Raw genomic sequence first — 20,077 nt, 5'->3', positions numbered from 1 at the left:
AATGTAAAAAAAAAAAAAAAAAAAAAAAAAAAAAAAAAAAAAAAACAAAGACAAAATTGCAAAAATTGTCCCTGTGGTTGGCAAAATTATGTAGTTTTGGTCTAAAACGAAATGTTGGTGCACCACTAGTCCAATTTTAGATCTTTCTATTGTTTTTGGTCCCTATGCACTTGAAAAGACGATTTTGCCCTTATAACTTATATTTTTAATTTTTTATAATTGTTGAAACATATATGTTAAATTAATATATATATATATATATATATATATATATATATATATATATATATAACTTTAAAAAAAAAGGTCTACCCACCATTTCTCTTTCCCCCTCTCTCTCAACAAAAACGCACACACACACTCTCAAAAAAGAACATATCACCATTAGTGGTCGTCACCATCACCACCGATTGCTACCACCGTTCGCCACCATCACCATTGACTGCCACCATTGTCCACCATAAACATCCAATCCCACCCTCACCCCCATCTTTCCTTCCTCATGCCCGATAACACTTCCCCATCAATACTGCCCTTCTAATCGATTTGGTTCTATTTTGAAGTTGTTCATTAATTTGCAAGAGAAGGAGAAAAGATTGTGATGAATATTATATAGGAGCAAAAGTAAAAGAACTGATAGTTGTGTGAGGCTTTGAAGAAGAAGAAGAAGAAACAGAAACAGAGTGTGTGGGTCAGCCAAAGGTGAGTCGTTTTCAATGGTATAACTTTATTTGTCTCTTTGTTAATTCATCGAACACCTTATGTTCTTGACAACCTTCCACACTTGTGAAAGCGATTCATCATCAGAATCATTCCTTCTTCCAAGATCGCATTTTCCCCTCTTTGATTTCTTCTAAGCAAAACCAAAATCATAAATTCCTCCAGTCACCTTAATCACCCACAATCGAACACCTTCCTTCACCCCTTTCCCGAACCACCAGATATCACCCTTAAATCGGATCCTTGAGAGCTGCAATCAAAAATACACACACACACACACCTATTAATCGAGCCATTAGGGTTTACTGGTTTAAAGTGGTTGAATCCTGACAAATTTCATATCGATTTCGTCCCCTGATATGTCTTCTACTTCTCAATTGATTTCAAAAAGTGTGTGTGTGTGTGTGTGTGAATCCTTAATAAAGCGATGATGAGCTAAGAATTCTTCCAAATATGCAGATTCTTCGAGACCGGTGACCCTTTGTGGGTTTTTCTTCCTCGTCTTCGGCATCGATCTAAGAGACGCATAGCAGCAGAATCGACGACCTTGGGTCGCTCGAAGAAATAAGAACGGAGGTGGCATCCAACGATGAAACTCGAAGGAGAGGTGGACAGAAGAATGATCTGGTGGAACAAGGCAGGCAAGTGGGGGTTTGGTAGAGTTTGCTCGATGGACAAAAGAAGTGCGAGAGATGAGGCTGTTGTGATGGCAGATGAAGAGAGAGAGAGAGAGAGAGAGAGAGAGTGTGTGTGTGTGTGCGTGTGTGTGTGTGTATGTGGTGGGTTTATTTTGTTTTTATTTTATTATAAGAATAAGAAAATAATTAAAAGAAATTAAAGTATAATTATTTAAGGGGCATATTAGTCATTTTAGGTGGGATGTGGACCAAAAACACAAGAAATTACAACAATAGGGATCAAAACCACACAATGTATCTAAAATTGGACCGGTGGTGCACCAACATTTCGTTTTGGACCAAAACTACAAAATTTTGACAACCATAGGGACCATTTTTGCAATTTTGTCACGAGCCACTAACTTGTGATTAATTTAGTTTCAAGCATATTATGTGAGTTGTTGAATATCAGAACCAATAGACATGTAAGGAAACCGACAAATAATATATATATATATATATATATATATATATATATATATATATATATATATATATATATATATATATATATGTGTGTGTGTGTGTGTCGATTAGTTGCGAATAATAGATCCAATTATTATTAATATGGTTACCAAGTTTCATCCAGAAACAAAATCAATCTTTTTTCTTGATTAGATCTGATTATATGAAAGGTTGAAGAAGAGTGTCTTGTTATTAAGTTCTATGTCAAGCACATCAGAGATCGAGAAACAAACTGTTGGATAATAAGTATGACTATGTTCCATGTAATTGTCCGCAAAATATCTAGAATAGAGGACTATACGATCCCTTATCTAAAGGACAGGTTGTTGATAAGATCAAAGTTCGATAGCATCTTTGAAAGCTACGATTGCTAATCGGATTGTGCTTACATTTATAGTTACTAGACTTATCCAAGCGGGAGACTGTTTGATTAGTGTCTAAGCCCGTAACTATATTTAATAAGTACTTGACCCGGTTGTGCATGGTCCTTTTGGGTTGCCTTCACCAGAGCAACATGATAGGATGATTTATAAATAATGAGGTTATTATGATTTATTAATATATTATTTGATTAATATATCAAAGGAGAAATCATATAGTTTAATTAATATTAGACAATAATTAATTAAGAATTAATTATGTGACTAAAAGAGATTAATTAAATAAAGGGGACTAGAACTGTCAATTGTGTGATAGTTGGTTTTGGGCTGTGGATCCTTATGGATCATAGGGTGGACGAAATTAAGGTGTATGGACTCCTTGAATTCGTCCAAGCCCTAATCTAGAAGGATCCTTGGACTGCTTAAGGCCTAAGTTATCCAATTAGGGTTTCAAGTTGTAATCCTAGCAGCTCAAGTATTTAAAGGACCCAGAGGCTACAGAAATCGGCTACCAGAAACCCTAAGGAGTTCTTAGAGCCAATTTTGTACCTACAACCTCTCTCCAAATCATCCTCTTTCCTCTTGATGTTTGTAATCCATTAGAGGAGTGACAACTACTCTAAGCTCCAAGGATAACAACTAACAAGATTCAAGCTTTCAAGTAAAGGTAATCATCTAGATCTCTTTTAAATTGTCAATTTCGGATTGTATACCATAGATCTAGGGTTTGCAAGTCTTGGATGAAAATCATGTTCATTAGAGAAACCTAGATCCAAACATTAGGGTTTGTATGTGCACATAGGAATGTTCTTATGGCTCAAACTCATCAGTTATGTGGTAGAGGTAGCTTTATAGCTGATTGATATGTTATGTGGTAGAGGTAGCTTTATAGCTGATGGATATGTGTATGTGGTGGAGGTAGCTTTTATAGCTTGCATGTTATGTGGTTTTTGTGTGGGGTATGCTCTGGGGAACTCACTAAGCTTCGTGCTTACAAGTTTGTTTATGGTTTCAGGTACTTCAGATTCCAAGGGCAAGGCGTGATGGCGTGACGTGCACTCTCTCACAGACTTTTGGGACACTCTGATGTTTGGAATAAAAGTTGTATTTGATTTATGTTTTGAAAACAATTATAACTGGATTTCTTATGTATGACATCATGGTTGCTTATTCTAAAATGAAAATTTTACCTTGAAAATTGGGTCGTTACAAGAAAGCACAAATCTGATTTCATCCTAGAGATTACGCAACTTAGTGTAATAGATGGACACAATGGTTGTGTTCTGATGCGTCATCGAGAGTGTTTGTTTTAATTCATATGTCATTGGCGTGCTTTCTTTCCCAAAACACTCATTTAGATCGTTCTAGATCTCAGAATCAGTATGAGCATACTTTATATTGCTCCTTATTCCCTTTTCCATGTCTGTTATGAGCCACCATTTTACCATGGCATCACAATGCATTTAGGACATGTATTTGGCTGAATCCTTTTCTGGTTTCGCAATGGACCCATCAACAAAACCAACCTTATTTTTGGCAAAGAGAAATTTCATCATCTCTTGAGACCAGTCTGTATAGTTGTTGTCAGTAAGAGTTTCATTGACATGCATCTATTTGGGGTAATCAGATGCATGGATGTAGAATGCAGAATTCGTATCTGGATATTGCCTACTCGGTTAATATTTATCCCAGTTCTGTTAATATTTTGTTGAATTTATATGTCCAAGAATCATTATTGAGTGATATTGCTAATAATATATGATCCTATAGGATCACACATTTATCAAGTTGGCACATTTTGTATATTTATTATTATTATTATTAAATAATATTAATTCTTGTATTTAGTTAGGGAATAATTATTGTTTTGTGAAAATAATAATATCTAGTTATTATATCATATGATATGATTTAATAAGTCATGTACAAAGTTTTGGATACTTTGGTTAACCATGATTAAGTTAATGAGTTAACATATCATGGTTAATAAGCTAGCTAGATAATTTTTGTCTTCTTCTTAAGCATGGCCAAAATCATTTTTATAAAAGAAGATGTTGATTGTCAACTTTCCTTTTATGTTCTCCATGCTTCTAAAAGACTACCGATACTTTATATTATTATAATCTAAATGTATGTATTGCATGAGAGTATAAAAGGAATGCATGTTCTTGCATTTTTTGGCTAGTTTTTACTCTTTCCTTATGGTGAACGAAACCACCTTTCCTCCCCTCATTTCTCTCTCTTTTGAAGCTATTTTGGTGATTTGAAGCTTCCTTGAGTTGTCTCTTTTAGTGCTTATTTGAGATAGTTACTTAAAGGCGTAAGATACTCAAGAATACACGACGAAACTATCATTCCAAGTTCCTTAATCTTGATGGTGGATACTTGTAGAGAAAATTATACTCTTTTATTTTTCTATCTTCATTAACACTCCAAAACTAGGTGGGTTCAAAGGCTCCAAATGTTGCCATTCTAAAACACTATATGATTGTTTTATATTATATTATTCTAACCTCTATTAATGGATTCTAGATGGTTTGGTTTTATTATAAACTCAAAAATAAACTTGTTATTTTTAACGCTTCTGTTGACCGGTTTTTATGAAAAACACACTTATATTTTATATCAAAACTCATCATATTGTATCATGGTCGAAAGTCACACATGTGTGGCTCTCTTGAGACCAATCTGTATAATTGTTGTAGGTAAGAGTTTCGTTGACATGCTTAGATACCATCTAGGAATTGACAGCATAAAATTCATTCTTCTATTGATCCCCATAATGTTTAAATACATAGAAAAAGATAAAAACGTAATGTCCTAAACTTAAGGCACAAGCTAATAAAAGATATGCGCAAACGATATCCAATACGTAAATAAAATTTAAATTCCAATACACTTATGTCTCACTCTATCAAAGTTGATCATCTTATACATATGTTATTAGGGTTTCCTTTTAGTCTATGTTTTCTTTGAATTGTTAGAGTTAATGGTTTACTTTTTTTATTAAACTGTAAATTGCCAAGAATATTTTTAGAGTTATGTAGTAAGGTTTTTTTTTTTTTTTTTTTGTAATTTATTGAGTAATGAAAGTATTAAGTCTTTGATTTCTTTACAAACAACTAAAAGCATGCACTCAAAATCCTTAAAATCTAATACATAACATTCAAACAAAATACAAAACAATGTGTTTGTATATCCCATACTAGTGTGACATGGTCTCTTATGTTTACATATATGTTGGAGCCTCCCTTCTCCCCATAAGGGCTCTTTTGGAGAGACAATATTAGGGTCCACATATATTTACATGGTATCATAGTCGGCGTCCCGCACCCTTGTGGCTCAGCACACATACCTTACTATCTTTATCAAGCATCCAAATCTGAGAGGGAGTGTTAGTGTGTCTTATATTGGTGCGACACGATCCCTTATGTCTCTCTCTCTCTCTCTCTCTATATATATATATATATATATATATATATATATAGAGAGAGAGAGAGAGGAAGGTCCCTACTGTTTGCTTTTGTTACACGCTTGGTCCCTACTATTTGTTTTTGTTATGCGCTTGATCATTGTCTTACCTAAAAAAAACTATTATTTAAATAGGAAAAATGGTGGGGTAGGTAAGGTAACGTGAGGGGGTGGGGTTGGGGGTCTGTTTATTTAAATAAATTAAAAAAATCAAGGGTAAATTAGTCTTTTTAGGTAAGACATAGACCAAACGCATAACAAAAACAAACAACAAGGAACTTTCGAGTTAAAAAAATAAGTTAAAGATCAAACGTGTAAATTACCCTAAACCATAGGGACCATGATGTTATATCAAAACATTCAAAGTTATAATACCAAAACATTGTTACCACATCCAAACATATAGTAACCTTCATCATCGGTCGCCTCCACATGGTTTTGTTTTTTGCATTCCAATAAAATTATATAGGGCATAATTCATGTTGGGCCTATATTGGCGACATGTCACTTCTATATATCATGTTTTTTCATAAAATCTCAAATTTAATGAACTATATCCAGGAGACAAAGTCACTTCTTATGCATATAAAGCTACATTAATGACATATGTTACCTCTACATGTACCATTTATTAAAGTGTGTAAGTTATACCAATATAAGACACACTTGGAGTGATATGTGACATTAAGTGAGTCACATTAATGGAACACTAGTTATCCCTATTATTCTAAATAATACTAAATTGTCTTCCATATACCTTACCTTTCGTTGGAATTTGGTGAACACTTTAAAACAATGATAAATTGCACCATCAGGGTGACCCATGCCGAACCTTCCCATGGCCCATCATATCATATGGGATTAAATCATGGAGCACTAGTAATACTTTAGGTGTTTCTAGGTTTGAACTTTGAACCTCTTTCTTCATAATTTAACACCTCAACCACTAGGATCTCATTGTGGGGGCAAGTTAGGTGGTCGGTTGGAGGTCGAGTGATGGTCCTAATATGGTGATACAACTTTTATACAATTGTTTATCGTATGTATATTGATGAAGTGGTTTGTATTGAACATTGTTTATTCATTTAAAAGATATTGTGTGCTAGCTAGGTTTTAAGCTTAAAAAATTTCTTGACTTCTAGCTAGATGTGACGCTCTAGTGTGAAATATGTATAGTGCCCTTAGGGTGGAAGGAATGGTCATTTTTCCATCTTTCTTTCCATATTAACATCAATGGTTTTCCTCTATTTTTCCACTCTATCCTAAAATCAACCCAAACTATAGAAATTATTTATCTTTCTATGCTACATCATCTCACACTTTTGTTTTATTAAAATACTAAATTAAATAGAGATTAAAAGAGTACACTAAATTTAAAACTTTAGTCAAAAATAAAAAATACAACTAAACAAATAACTCAAAATAAAAAATGCAACTAAATAAATAACATCATAATAAAAGAAATTACAAGTAGCATGTAGAAGTTTGTAGTGTGTTTCACAAGATCCGATCGAAGGTTGTTGTGGGGTTTTCGACAATACAATTCCTTAAGAGTATCTTGATTAACGTTTAGACCTTCTTGATAGGTTGGGAGATTTGTTTCGTGAAAATGACATATCATTTTACCTTTGTCTTTTAAAATCATATTGTGTACTACAATGCAATCATACATTATATTTATAATTCTTCTAGTATGTATTGCCTGTGTATGGTTTCAATATATACCCCCCAATGAATTTTAACAACACCAAAAACTCTTTCCATGTCCTTCCCTTATTGGTTCTTATGTTGCTTTGAACTATTTTTATTTATCATCATTTGGAAAGGTAAATGTTTTGACAAAAGTATCCCAATTTGGGGTATATCCCATCGGCGGAATATTAATATAATACATATGCTTGTAGTGTACTCGGTTAACTCGGAATGGACAACTAGGTGCAGTTCCATTTAATATAACTTTGAATAATTGTGATTGATCGAGGTTGTTTATATCATTGGATTTGGCCACACCAAAAAAATGCATACTAAATCCATAAATTTTGCAAGGATGCCCTTCAAGCATAATTCCTTTGAGACCAATTTGTACAATCAATGTTGTCTAGTAGGGGCGGAGCCAAGATTTAAGAATAGAGGGGCTGATAATTTTACGTAGCAATAATATATTAAAATATAATGTTATACACGCATAAAGTAATGGTCTAAAATTTTAAATGAAAAAAAAAAAAATTGCTAAGAATTAAAAATTGGTATGGTCCAAGTTTAATATATAATCGTCTAATCTCATCATGTTGGTTACTTGGATAACTTGAGATTGAAGGTCGTTCTTTTGGATTACAAATCAAATAATCTAATTTTAACTCTCCTAAATCTAATATATCATTTTTTTCTTCAGGTTGAATATTACTGGGCTTTTCTATGTATATTATGAACATCATCTTTAGTATTATCACTAACCGGAAGCAATTGTAGATCACACACATCTTCCATTCATTTGAAAAAAGAATCTATGGTTCTTTTCTTGCTCATAATTTACTCTTCATTCCCTTTGCCACTGTTGTCTAGCATTCCAGGAAATTCATGTTAGGATTCATATACCATATACAAAAATCGTATATCATTGACAGTCGGTTTATACAAATATTATTGTCCACATACAATATAACACTTGTACAAAAGTTTTGTAGACTTTCAACTACTCGGCATACACGTTAAGAATTGTCTCTTACACTAGTTGTGTATTGCATATGTGCACTCAATTGACTAAAATGCATTTTGCCTCTAGCATTCCAAGATAATCTAAAATACGGACGGTCTATATCATCAACTATTCATAGGAACATTTCTCTTCACATCCAGAACATGTCATCACCATATATGAGATTTCCAGTGAAGTAATCTTGCTTGAGACGATCATGTGAAGCTTCACAATTCATATGTTTATAGGATTTTAAGTATTTATTGGCCCACTTAATCTTGCAGTATCATGAAGAAGAAGAAGCATACCCCGAGAAAATGTTGACAAAACGTGAGTGTTAGGCGCATATGTATTAGATAAGGATGAAATGTCTTTAATGATGAAGATAAAGGCCAATAAGCAGAGTTTGAACTTGATGAATCCATTTGGCACTTGATGAATATATTATTTTTTTTCTTTAAAGTTTAAATATAGCTGTTAAGGATCCAACAATCAGAAAACACCATCGGTATCTTTTTTGCTGGTAGCTGGTACCAAAGCATTATGGGAGTGTTACAACTTTTGGAAGATAACAACTTTTGGAGATAGTATTGCTTATCTATTGAAGGTATCTAGATAAACATTTGTTGATGATTATTGCTTATATGTAGTTTATTGATTATGTTAAAATTTTAGCAATGCTCTCATAATCAGATGTTTATTTGAAAGTTCTGTTGGTTGCTATTTTCCGAATTCTAGCATGCTACGGTGAACCCACTTGGATTTTTATGTGAGACTGGACTTTCACAAGCACTAAATATGTAGGACTCCATGAATGAGTGTGTGTACTGGTCTCCATAAAAACGACAGCACCATGAGAAAAAAAAATCTGTCTTTAACATTAGGGGCATTCCGAGAATTGAACTCGGGACCTCTCGCACCCTAAGCGAGAATCATACCACTAGACCAAATGCCCAGTTGTTGTTACTGTTTGTTCTGTACACAATAAATCCATTAGTTACCACAAGATGTTAAGTAATAAGAAGGTTATCTTATAAGAGCCTCTTTACAACGGAGTATAAGAAAGTTTCTCAGTTGTATACTTGTGGTGTGGAATCACTGAGCAGCAGGACTTCATACATTTCCCAACAAAAACTTTATCACAATCAACATCACCAGCTCTACATTTAGAAACAAAAACTGATAACCATACTTTTGAGTTTTGACTGAAAACCCTTTTTCTTGTTGGATATGGAAATGTGGTCAGTGGTCACAACTCTCTCAGAGTCTCTGTTTGAAATGCCAAATTAGGTTAAAACTTTTGGCACCGTATGAGGATAGTATGTATAGAAGAATACAACCCAAAATAGTAACTCTTTGCACAGTTCTATTTCTTTTGTGTGTCTTCAACAAAAAATGATAACTAAAAACAGGGGCATTCCGAGAATCGAACTCGGGACCTCTCGCACCCAAAGCGAGAATCATACCACTAGACCAAATGCCCTTGATGCATTTCTATGTTATTTCATTGATAACAATTCTGCAAACAGTTTGAGATCAATATCTAATTATCTGTTAAATTTTATTTTATACCAGGCGTTGAGGACAAAATCAGCTCCAAAGATATTATTCCAAATTTCAGTTTGTGACATTCGAATCTCTGTTTAATCAAAATATACGCCAAAAAAGAGGGGGCATTCCGGGAATCGAACTCGGGACCTCTCGCACCCGAAGCGAGAATCATACCACTAGACCAAATGCCCGATTGTTTATAACAGTATCACCATATAATTATATCATATATAAAATAAGAATCCAAGAAATGAAAAAGGTCAGGGGGCATTCCGAGAATCGAACTCGGGACCTCTCGCACCCGAAGCGAGAATCATACCACTAGACCAAATGCCCTTTCTTGATTACTATTGTGCATGGAATTATATTATAAAATCATTTGGCTAAATAGATATCAAAAGTAATTATGGTCTGGGAGAATGAAAATCTGTTCTAATGAGCATGGTGGCATGCATGGGTAGGCTTTGATTTTTACAATTACTACATGTTGTGTGTGTAAATGTATTTAAGGTGTATTTCTACCATTTATTTGTAGAAGTTTAATCAAACTCATTACCAAATTGTCTTTTTATCTCAGTTTAGTTCAATGTTTATCACTAATTTTATTCATCATATGTATAATGTTGGGCTACATTATCAAACGAAATGACCATTTAAGTGCATATCAGTTATTTGGATTACCATGGAGTTTTCTTTTCCTGGACGGCTGAACTTTGATAAGGTTTAGCAAGATGCTAGACAAAGACATTACAAAGAGGAAATGGCAATCCAAGGGTCATGCAACCAACCAAGACATTTTATCTTGCCTTTTTGCACATATTATTATAGAATGCAACCAACCAATACACTTTATCTTATACGTTTTTTACTCATATTATAAATCTAAAAAACGATTGAGAAACTATGTTATTAAAGATAATTGACTTCCTGGGTTTCATCGCTCCAAATAAAGTATTGTTTCGGAAGTTCCAAAGGACCCAACAAGTTGTGGTAATGATGACACCGAAACCTTTCCTTTTAACTGCATTTAACTTTGCTTTGTCTGCCAAGTGATTAAATCCACAAAAGTCAAAAACATAGACAAATCTACGTTCCACCACCTTCCAATTTGCCTCCAAATCGAGTGTGCAACCAAGGGCGGATCTTATTTTTTTGGCGGAAATAGTCCTTATACTTTAAGATTTATACATATTAGGCCCAAAAATATAAAATTTTGACTATGACCCCCCCTATTCACCAATTTTTATACAAATTATATTTTCGGCCCCCCAAATGAAAGATCGAAGCTCCGCCACTGTGCAACCAAACATGAAGTAAAAGATGATCCACGTGGTCTTAATATAATGACATAAAAAAAGGTGTTGAATTAACATCAATCCCTTTATCACAGGGGAATTAATCGCGTATATTAGTTATTGATAGTTTGTAACTTATGTTAAACTTCAATTGATAATTTTTTTATGCTCGAAAAAAAAATCCTTGTTGAGCCACCTAGATGTTAATCTCATCAACTACTTGAATCAATGAAGGAATTACCAAAAAACAGTTTCATTAATTATTTTAACCGTAGAATTCAATAATATTATTACCTAGAAATGAATAAGTTTTTAAGGCCATGCTTTAAGTTTCATTATCGGTATGCCTGGTATATTATTAGCAATATGTTAATAAACGGACGACATAAAATTTTACTCTTCTTGTGGTCATTTTATTAATCCTTCTAGAGAAAAATAAGGGATGAAGTAATGAAAAGGTAAAAGACTTAAAATAGGAATGCATGATGATCGGATCATAGTTTTTCCTTAATTTGCTCCCAGCCCACTATTCAATCATGTTTATCTACCTATTTAAGGGATAGGAAAAATAAGATTAAAATGTAGAAAATAAACGAGTTTGATCGAGTTCTTTTTCTCAAGTTGTTTATTGTAATTACAACAAGAGAAAAAGAACTCTGTTCACAAAAAAATGGCCGGAGGGTTTGTAGCAACAACACAAAAATGTGCAGTTTGTGATAAAACTGTATATTTGGTTGATCGGCTAGCAGCCAATCAACGTATTTATCACAAAGCCTGTTTCCGATGCCATCATTGCAACCGTACCCTCAAGGTTAGTTTCTTTTTCATTTTTTATAAACAATATTATGTTTCATTTTTTTTCTTTCAATTTTCATTTATTTCCAAAAATCAACATGACCCAAATAAAAATCATTCTTATTTCGTAATATCATAAATAAAACACGTAAAATAACAATATTACACAGATAAAATTAATAAAAAGTTAACTTATATAACATAAAACTAATATAATTTGATCGGGAATATTTGCAGCTTAGCAACTTCAATTCTTTCGACGGAGTCGTGTATTGCAAGCCTCACTTTGATCAACTCTTCAAGAGAACTGGCAGCTTGGAAAAGAGCTTTGACGGTTAATTTAATGATTAATATTATTTTCTAAATACGTTTCAAACTTTTAAATTACAAATTCCTCAAAAAATATTTTGTGTTTGATATATTTCAGGAACACCAAAGTTCAAGATTGAAAAACCTGTTAACGCTGAGGTATTTAATTTGGACAATTTGCTTTTTATCACAACAAAAAAAAAAAAAATCAAAAATAAACTTATCTTGTGACAATGTGCTATTGATGCAACGATTTTTTTTTATCTAACAGAATGCAGCCAAAGTCTCAAATTTATTCGGGGGTACTAGAGAGAAATGTGTTGGGTGTTCCAAGACCGTTTATCCAACTGAAAGGGTAAAAATATTACCATTTCATATCGTTTTTTTCATTTAAAACTCTGTACAAAATGCAAAAAATGACTACTTTATGTGTGTAATTAAACTATTTGAATGTAGGTTACTGTTAATGGATCTGCATACCATAGAAGCTGTTTCAAGTGCTGCCATGGGGGGTGCACCATAAGCCCTTCAAATTACATTGCTCATGAGGGCAGGTTGTATTGCAAGCATCACCATATTCAACTCTTCAAGTCTAAAGGAAACTATAGCCAACTTGAGGTCAATGGAGAAGAATCTGCTCCTGCTCCTGCTCCTGAATCATAAATTTGAAATACGATTGTTATTATAATTGCTCGATTTCAATTCACTGGTCTGGAGCTACACCATGAAAGATCAAAAGATTGTACTGGAGGATTTTGTTGTCCAACACTACAATGTGTTGTATATTATGAGTTTATGACTATTCATTCTAATGATAACAAGCTACTATAATATATATATTTCTCATTTTAATTTATTCGGTGATGTTCCTCTTTCTCTCTAGCTCCCTCTCTCTCAAAACAAATTAAATTAATGTGATTTCTTATAAAATAAATTAATTTTTATATGAAAGTTAAATAAGAGTAATTTATTAACATTTCAAATTTAGTGAATTTAAATAAATAAATTCGAAATTTTGTTTAATTGTTAGGTTAGAACTAAATTCAAAGTCTATTAGGATTGGGAGTTGAATTTTTAATATTGGGGGTTAAGATATGACATTTGACTTAATTTACTTAACTAAATTTGGATCTAACTTGTTAAAGTGTTAACATCTTACTGTTAAGACAAAAACCATAAGCCTAGTAAGTTGATGGGAGAGTCCTTTCAACAGAAGAAAGATTAGATCCATAGAAGGCTAGAACCCCCCCCCCCCCCCCAATTAGGGTCAAAATAATGGGAGAGTTCGAGACTCTAGATATTACATCATAGTCATTGTGAGATAGTTTGAAACCTATAAACGGAAAACATAGCAATGGTATTTAGAATTTATGTGTAGATATAATCTAGTTCTTTATAAAAATAAATCTTTTTTGTACTAAACATATTACTTTTCGTAAAAGAATCCCATCTTTCAAAAAGAAACCATACCATGTTAGCTCTAAAGACATGTGACCATACCATCTTTCTTAGAGTAACCTTGATCTTTAGTTTGTTAAGGTTTGGTTTCCATTTATAGTCATACACTTTACCATTAAAGCTTAGTACGCTCCACAAAAGGGTTTTTTTTTTTTTTTTTAATATTTATATATTGTTTTTACAGTGTGAGTTGTGTAACCCTTAATTGATGCATTTACTCACCGTAAGTGGTTTTCTCTAAAGTTTGCTAAAACCATGTTAGGTGGTGGAGTGTTCTATGAGCCATGTTATGGTAATGATACAATGGGTGTGGTTAAGCATTATCGACGCTGGATACCATGTGAATGAGGAGATACACAATGAGCCAAAAAAATTTAAAAATAATAATAATGAGTGATATCAAGCAACACACTCACCATATTTTTTTTAGTTTTTATACCAAATGTCATTTTGTGATTGGTGGAATATATATTATTAGACAAAACTATTATCTTAAAAATCTAACATTATCTCAACTAAAATTTTAAAATAGTCTCTTATGACTATCTAACAATTTATCTGTGTTTATCTACATTTATTTTATTCTGTTTTGTCCAATCTCACATACAAAATGCTACTTAAAGTGTGAAAAATACTCTCGAATTAGCTCTAGATTCCCTTTCTCCTTATAAGTACTTCCAAAAAGAATGCAATGCCCTTCCAACAACATTAATTCCTTTCTTATCTTTTTCTTTAAGATCCCAAGTAAAAATAATTTGACTTTTATTCATTAAGACAACATACTTTGACTTTTAGCTAAAACTAAAAACACTTTTCTCTATAGTAGCAATACACTTTTAGCCATTATAATAATTCCAACTTAACAATTAACAATGTGCAAAATACAATCAGATTCAACGCCAAAAGAGTCTATGTTAAATATCTCCCGATGTAACTATTTACATAATGAATCATAGATGACACATATTTGTTGTATTTTGATATTCATATTGATGACATGGATGTAAGATATGAACATATTTATTTCAAGGCTAATACCAAATTTTTCCCAAGCTCTCAACTTCTAAAACAAAATAAAACGAATTTAAGCATACCAAAAAAAATCACAATACAATATGTAAAATCAAAACATCTCATGTTGACAACCAACAACAACATCAACCAATGTTTTATTCTATCTTACTCCCTTTTTATAAAATATATAAAAAAAAAAAAATATAACCACCAAATGTTCTCATTTGCCAGTTGAGTGATTCTGAATCAACAAACTATATTTACAACTGCAAAGTTCATCAAAAATCCACATCAAAGCATGTATAACAAAATCCCTCGTCATTCCCATTTCCATCAAGCACGAATCATCTGCAACAAGTTATAATTGTCACAACATTATATGCATAAAATAAAATATTGTAATTTTTGTTCCATTGACATTAGTCTAGTCTCTTTTAACAGATGTTAAACACAGTACAACCTGTTTTGTCTTATCCAGTCAAAAAGAAAGGATTAATATTTACCAGCCTTTGCGCGGTCCTCCCTTTAAGTGTCTTCATAGCCGCCTCTGCAAAAGCTTGAGCAGCTTCTGCATCAGCCTCAGCTGCCTCCGCCTCCCTTGCCGCCTCTTCTGCTTCCGCTATGGCGGCTTCCGCCTCTGCAACCGCCTGAGCGGCGGCCGCCGCCGCCTCCTGTGGTGTCATACTCCTCATCTTTTGTAGTTCTAAATCAATCTGAGCTTTTGTAGGAACATTGATTTCATCCTTATCAACTTTTGGAGAAGAACCCTTGTGTCTTCCCTCTAATCGTAACATGGTAGAAACCCTTTTCTTGTCAGATGATGATGCATTTGCTGATGCGATTTTATATTTGCGTTTTGTCTGCAACACAAAAAAAAAAAAAAAACATCCAACCAATAAATAATTTAACAAAAAAAAAACATATTAACATGATTTGAGAACATATTTCGTGGATACCTACATAAAAATCAGATGACATATGGCATTTGATAACACAGATTATACCTTGATTAGTTTTCCAGTTGCAGTCAGAAACTTTAACTTCATTGATAGAAGTCTCTTAAAATTTGGAGGTGCCCAATATTGCTCCTGTAAAACAAGAGACAAATGTCATTTAAAAAGTGGAACTAGAGGCATTTAAGGTTCAAAACTTGTTATTATTAAATATGCTGATTAAAAAGAAACTAAACTAAAAAAGCTAAAAAAAACATAATATACCTCTATGTATGTGCCAATGGTAGTCTTATTAGAGCCACCATGCTCCTTCAAGTTGTTTATTGCCTCCATTATAAGATTGTCCAGCCTGTTCATGACACGAAAGGTAAAATGGTTCAAGCTATTTGTCAGTTGATTTTATCATTAATTCCAGACAAAGGGTACAATCGTCATTTATTGTCGTTCAGAAGGTTTATTCAATGTAACAAAGAAATAGTCTTTGTTCATACATCACTTTATCCATACATCAATTCATCATCATTTATCCAGACAAACATCATTTATTTATCCATACAGCAGTTAGTGTGAAAAAGAATAAAGAAATAGAGCCTAACCTTATCATAGATCTTTTTGAAGCACCAACTTGTGGAGAACCACTAGAAGACTGAAGAGGCCTCACATCACCTGAGTCTTCATCACTGGGATCAGCGGGTGTGAGTGAGAGAGGGTTGTCATCCTTAGGGACATGTTGCACTCTTTTCAGGGCTAACCTAGCCTTCTCCCTAGATCCCCATCCATTTGCCATTACACTCATGTTCCTCCATTTGTCCTGATCCAAGTCAATAAACCAACAATTAAAAGAAAATTTCAGATATGTAATACCCTACAGCAGAAAATGCCATATGAAAAAGATGCAAACCTTAAGATCCACATTAGAGCGCAGGTAAAGCACACTGCTAAACTCTGGATCTTTAAGAATTGTGCGCCATTTTCCTGCTCCGTGCTTAAGAACTCCAGCTTTCAGAGCTGCTTCTTCTTCAGATGTCCATTTCTGCTTAGGAGCACCCATCAAGCCAACCAAGACTAGCAATTTCTACCTGCACAGCATATTCATCAATTCCGCAATGCAACCTAAGCGTTATTTTTATAGAACGCGTCAGGAGAATGATCAACTAATTATATGTTCACCGAGCATATCGAACACATGGATTAGGCATCTGAAACTTACGTCACCAAAGTGTAATTAAGTATCAGATATGACTAAGATAACCAACAACGAAATACATCAAAAGACCTCTGCACGATTACTATAAGTACAACGAAACTCTGCTAGCTAAGAAAATATAAAGAAACCCTAATTTCCTCGATTCTCATCGATACTTATACAATTACATAGATTCCAAGCTCAAATTCCAATCAATTCGTGTATATGAACAGAAAATCACCAGAGCAGAAAACGATTGTTGATCTATTGATTTGACGATGTCGGGTCATGAAATTGGGGATTTTCACTCCCTTCTATCTTCTTCAATTCCGAAAAGACAGCTTGTTGCGTGTTCAAGGACGCAGTTATAATACAAAATTGAACAGTTTTAATTGATTTCGGATCTTGATCTTTTTGTTAGTTTTCCGTTTCGTGAACAAAAGGGGGTTTTGGTTAAGCGACGTGTGAGAAAATTAGGGTTTGGAAGCCACAAGCATCGATTGAGGGGAATTCAATTGGCTTCGTCATTATATTATTATTATTATTCTTTTCTCCTAAAGTTTTATTTGAAAAAAATAATAGCACACGAAATTGTACAACTGATGATATTGATACGAACAGGAAAAGGACTCAAATGTCCTCAGAATTTTCATTTATTCTTTAAATTATTTTTGTGGTTTTATGAAAATGAACATGTGGACAATCTTGATGGTCTTTTAGTGTTACAGTTCCTCTAACTTGTTTTAACCGGTTTGCTTGTCACATCCATAACATTTGCCATATCAAGTTAACCTTCAAACTTGGACTTTAATACAAGGAAGGATTTTCCAATATCTTGTTACAGTCTAGGGAGGTTTGTATTTGATAAACTTTGAATCTTGAGATTGTATGGTAGCGTTTTTGGGTTGTGTTGCCTTTAGTCTTACATTCACAATCTTTTCGAGAGTTGCTTTTGTTTGAAAGGTAGTTTCTTCGATCTTTTTCTGTTTTTCCGCTTCCTCTTCATCTTTTAGAATCTTGGGTACAAGATCTTTATGCTGTAAATGAGCAATCTTTAAAGTGTTTTCTTTCTGCTTCATGGTCGCATTAAATGTTAAATTACCATGTTTATCGACTGTTACGGGTAGTGTTTTTGGGCCTGAAGATGAATCTTTTTTCCTACCAATATCAAGAGGGTACTATGAATAGTGTATCTCGGAAAAAGCTCCACCGTCACCAAAGTCATATGGTTTTAATGGCTGATTCTTTACACGCTTAAGTGTGTTGTATAATGGGACAAATTTCTTTTCGATGATTTCAATATTTTCATCCTCTGTTTGGGGTGTTGTATCTTTGCTTAAATCATGGGTCTCTTGAAGGATTATAGAAGATGGAAGAAGATGATTTTGCAGGTGGCAAAAGCTCCTTCAAAGCTGCTATGGATTAAAGAAACCAACCTGTGAAGAAAAACATATATATATACAAATTAAACAAGCCTTTAGTAAATATAAACCGAATGAGAATACAAAACAGTTATTGGGTAAACATAGTGAAATCGAATAATCTATAATTAGGCATCAGATAGAAAGGAAAATGTAACATCCCATTTAAAATAAAATAGATAAAATAAAATAAGAAAATAAATAAGATAAATAATAAATAATAAACCCTAAAACCCTGAGATGTATTTTTATATTTTTATGTTAGCCCTAAACCCGTAATAATTTGTTAGAGCATTAGCACGATGAGTTAAATGTTAAAAATTCTAGAAATCGAGGGTTGTTTGGTAACTTTTGGACTTGAATTGTAAGGGTTTTTGGAAGCAGGCGACTATAAAGTAAATTATTGACTTAATTCGAAAATGATTTAGGAAGGAGTGACTAAAAGTGTGAAATGGTCATAAGTTTGAAATGGAGGCGGGCTAAAACTCATTCCCCCTCTACCCTCTTGCTAACCGACTACACATATAAACCCTAACCCTAGAATTATTCTCCATCCGCCACCCCCTTGCCGTTGTCGTGAACCATCGAGCACCACCGCCACTGCTCCCACTGTCGATGAAGATGGAGATCGAAGTTTGAATGCGGTGACAGGGGAGAAGTAGGAAGAAAGGAGGTTCGTAGTTGTCGATGTTGTCGTTCTCGGTTAAGGGTCGTGACACCTTTCCTTCTCAGTTTCTTTTATGTTGCTTCATCACGTTCTGCCGCTGCCGCCGCTCCGAACGGCTGCCCCTTTTGTTGTTGCTCTTCGGCTACCGCATGTCACCACGAGGGTGGTTAAGTTTGTGTGCGTGTTTCAGTGTTGGAGCTTGTGTTCGCATATGTATGTGTGTGTTATTGTTGCAAATCGTGAGGTGTGCGTGTGTGTCTTGGTTGGTCGGAAAACGAAAAGAACCACCATGGTAGCCAACCATGGTGGCTGCCGCCTTGTTGCCATTTTTTGCCACCACCAGCTACCATGTGAGGTGATTGTATGTATGAAATATTGTGTACACGTGTTTTCCGCGTGATCGTTGCTGTAGGAGTTGTTTGTTTGGATTCTAACTCAAAATTGCCACCATCGTCGTGGGTGGGTGGCTGCCGCCATGGACCGCTGCCGACCACCACTACCTGAGGTGGCAGTGGGTGGTCCCCGACTTAGTAAATATTAAATTACCTAAACATCTAACTTTAGTCTGAGTGACACGTGTTTGGGTTGGAAACCCTAATGTCAAGAAAACCCTAGTTTTGGAGTTTTGTCGGGACCCGCATTAAAACTTTTAGTTGAACTTTAAATTATATTCGATAATGCCATGCGATTAACTTAATGTAGTATTAGACTTAATTAATTAAGCCCCTAAGGTTTTAAGTATGGAACACTAACCCTAGTTATGATTTTATGTGGAAAACCCTGTTGGATTAGTGTCTAAGCGCGTAACTATATTTGGTAAGTACTTGACCCGGTTGTGCATGGTCCTTTTGGGTTGCCTTCACCAGAGCAACATGATAGGAAGATTTATAAATAAAGAGGTGATTATGGTTTATTAATATATTATATGATTAATATATTAAAGGAGAAATCATATAGGTTAATTAATATTAGACAATAATTAATTAAGAATCAATTTTGTGGCTAAAAGAGATTAATTAA

General features: G+C 33.9%; 2 protein-coding genes and 4 non-coding genes across 6 annotated transcripts; 1 reads left to right on the top strand and 5 right to left on the bottom strand.

The window, feature by feature from the left end:
- Nucleotides 1–9,291: 9,291 nt before the first annotated feature.
- Nucleotides 9,292–9,363, bottom strand: TRNAP-AGG (transfer RNA proline (anticodon AGG)). Its single transcript has one exon. It is a non-coding gene; the product is annotated as a tRNA-Pro (tRNA).
- A 456-nt stretch (nucleotides 9,364–9,819) lies between these two features.
- TRNAP-UGG (transfer RNA proline (anticodon UGG)) lies at nucleotides 9,820–9,891 on the bottom strand. Its single transcript has one exon. It is a non-coding gene; the product is annotated as a tRNA-Pro (tRNA).
- Nucleotides 9,892–10,078: 187 nt separating this feature from the next.
- TRNAP-CGG (transfer RNA proline (anticodon CGG)) lies at nucleotides 10,079–10,150 on the bottom strand. The gene has a single exon. It is a non-coding gene; the product is annotated as a tRNA-Pro (tRNA).
- A 73-nt stretch (nucleotides 10,151–10,223) lies between these two features.
- TRNAP-CGG (transfer RNA proline (anticodon CGG)) lies at nucleotides 10,224–10,295 on the bottom strand. The gene has a single exon. It is a non-coding gene; the product is annotated as a tRNA-Pro (tRNA).
- A 1,561-nt stretch (nucleotides 10,296–11,856) lies between these two features.
- On the top strand, nucleotides 11,857–13,214 carry LOC111887013 (pollen-specific protein SF3). Its single transcript, XM_023883245.3, has 5 exons — nucleotides 11,857–12,065; nucleotides 12,287–12,383; nucleotides 12,477–12,517; nucleotides 12,630–12,713; nucleotides 12,815–13,214. The coding sequence occupies exons 1-5, from the start codon at nucleotides 11,925–11,927 to the stop codon at nucleotides 13,019–13,021; spliced, it is 570 nt and encodes a 189-aa protein (XP_023739013.1). The 5' UTR covers nucleotides 11,857–11,924; the 3' UTR covers nucleotides 13,022–13,214.
- Nucleotides 13,215–14,877: 1,663 nt separating this feature from the next.
- Nucleotides 14,878–17,498, bottom strand: LOC111887050 (telomere repeat-binding factor 1). The gene is made up of 7 exons (XM_023883271.3): nucleotides 17,211–17,498; nucleotides 16,685–16,862; nucleotides 16,380–16,594; nucleotides 16,048–16,132; nucleotides 15,835–15,918; nucleotides 15,334–15,690; nucleotides 14,878–15,178 (listed from the first exon to the last, which is right to left on the bottom strand). The coding sequence occupies exons 2-7, from the start codon at nucleotides 16,832–16,834 to the stop codon at nucleotides 15,164–15,166; spliced, it is 906 nt and encodes a 301-aa protein (XP_023739039.2). The 5' UTR covers nucleotides 16,835–16,862; nucleotides 17,211–17,498; the 3' UTR covers nucleotides 14,878–15,163.
- Nucleotides 17,499–20,077: the final 2,579 nt, after the last annotated feature.

The sequence above is a fragment of the Lactuca sativa genome, chromosome 5, assembly GCF_002870075.4.
Source record: "Lactuca sativa cultivar Salinas chromosome 5, Lsat_Salinas_v11, whole genome shotgun sequence".
In the NCBI taxonomy this organism is placed as follows: domain Eukaryota; kingdom Viridiplantae; phylum Streptophyta; class Magnoliopsida; order Asterales; family Asteraceae; genus Lactuca; species Lactuca sativa.
Note: the sequence above shows the minus strand (reverse complement) of the source record. Positions and strands in the feature narration are given on the sequence as shown.

What these genes read in the sequence shown, in the direction of transcription:
- LOC111887013 (XM_023883245.3), top strand. Translation starts at nt 11,925, where the DNA reads ATGGCCGGAGGGTTTGTAGCAACAACACAAAAATGTGCAGTTTGTGAT. An exon ending in CTTGGAAAAGAGCTTTGACG is followed by an intron (nt 12,384 to 12,476) that starts GTTAATTTAATG and finishes GATATATTTCAG; the next exon opens with GAACACCAAAGTTCAAGATT. An exon ending in CCGTTTATCCAACTGAAAGG is followed by an intron (nt 12,714 to 12,814) that starts GTAAAAATATTA and finishes ATTTGAATGTAG; the next exon opens with GTTACTGTTAATGGATCTGC.
- LOC111887050 (XM_023883271.3), bottom strand. Translation starts at nt 16,834, where the DNA reads ATGGGTGCTCCTAAGCAGAAATGGACATCTGAAGAAGAAGCAGCTCTG. An exon ending in CCATTGGCACATACATAGAG is followed by an intron (nt 15,919 to 16,047) that starts GTATATTATGTT and finishes CTTGTTTTACAG; the next exon opens with GAGCAATATTGGGCACCTCC. An exon ending in CAACTGGAAAACTAATCAAG is followed by an intron (nt 15,691 to 15,834) that starts GTATAATCTGTG and finishes TTTGTGTTGCAG; the next exon opens with ACAAAACGCAAATATAAAAT.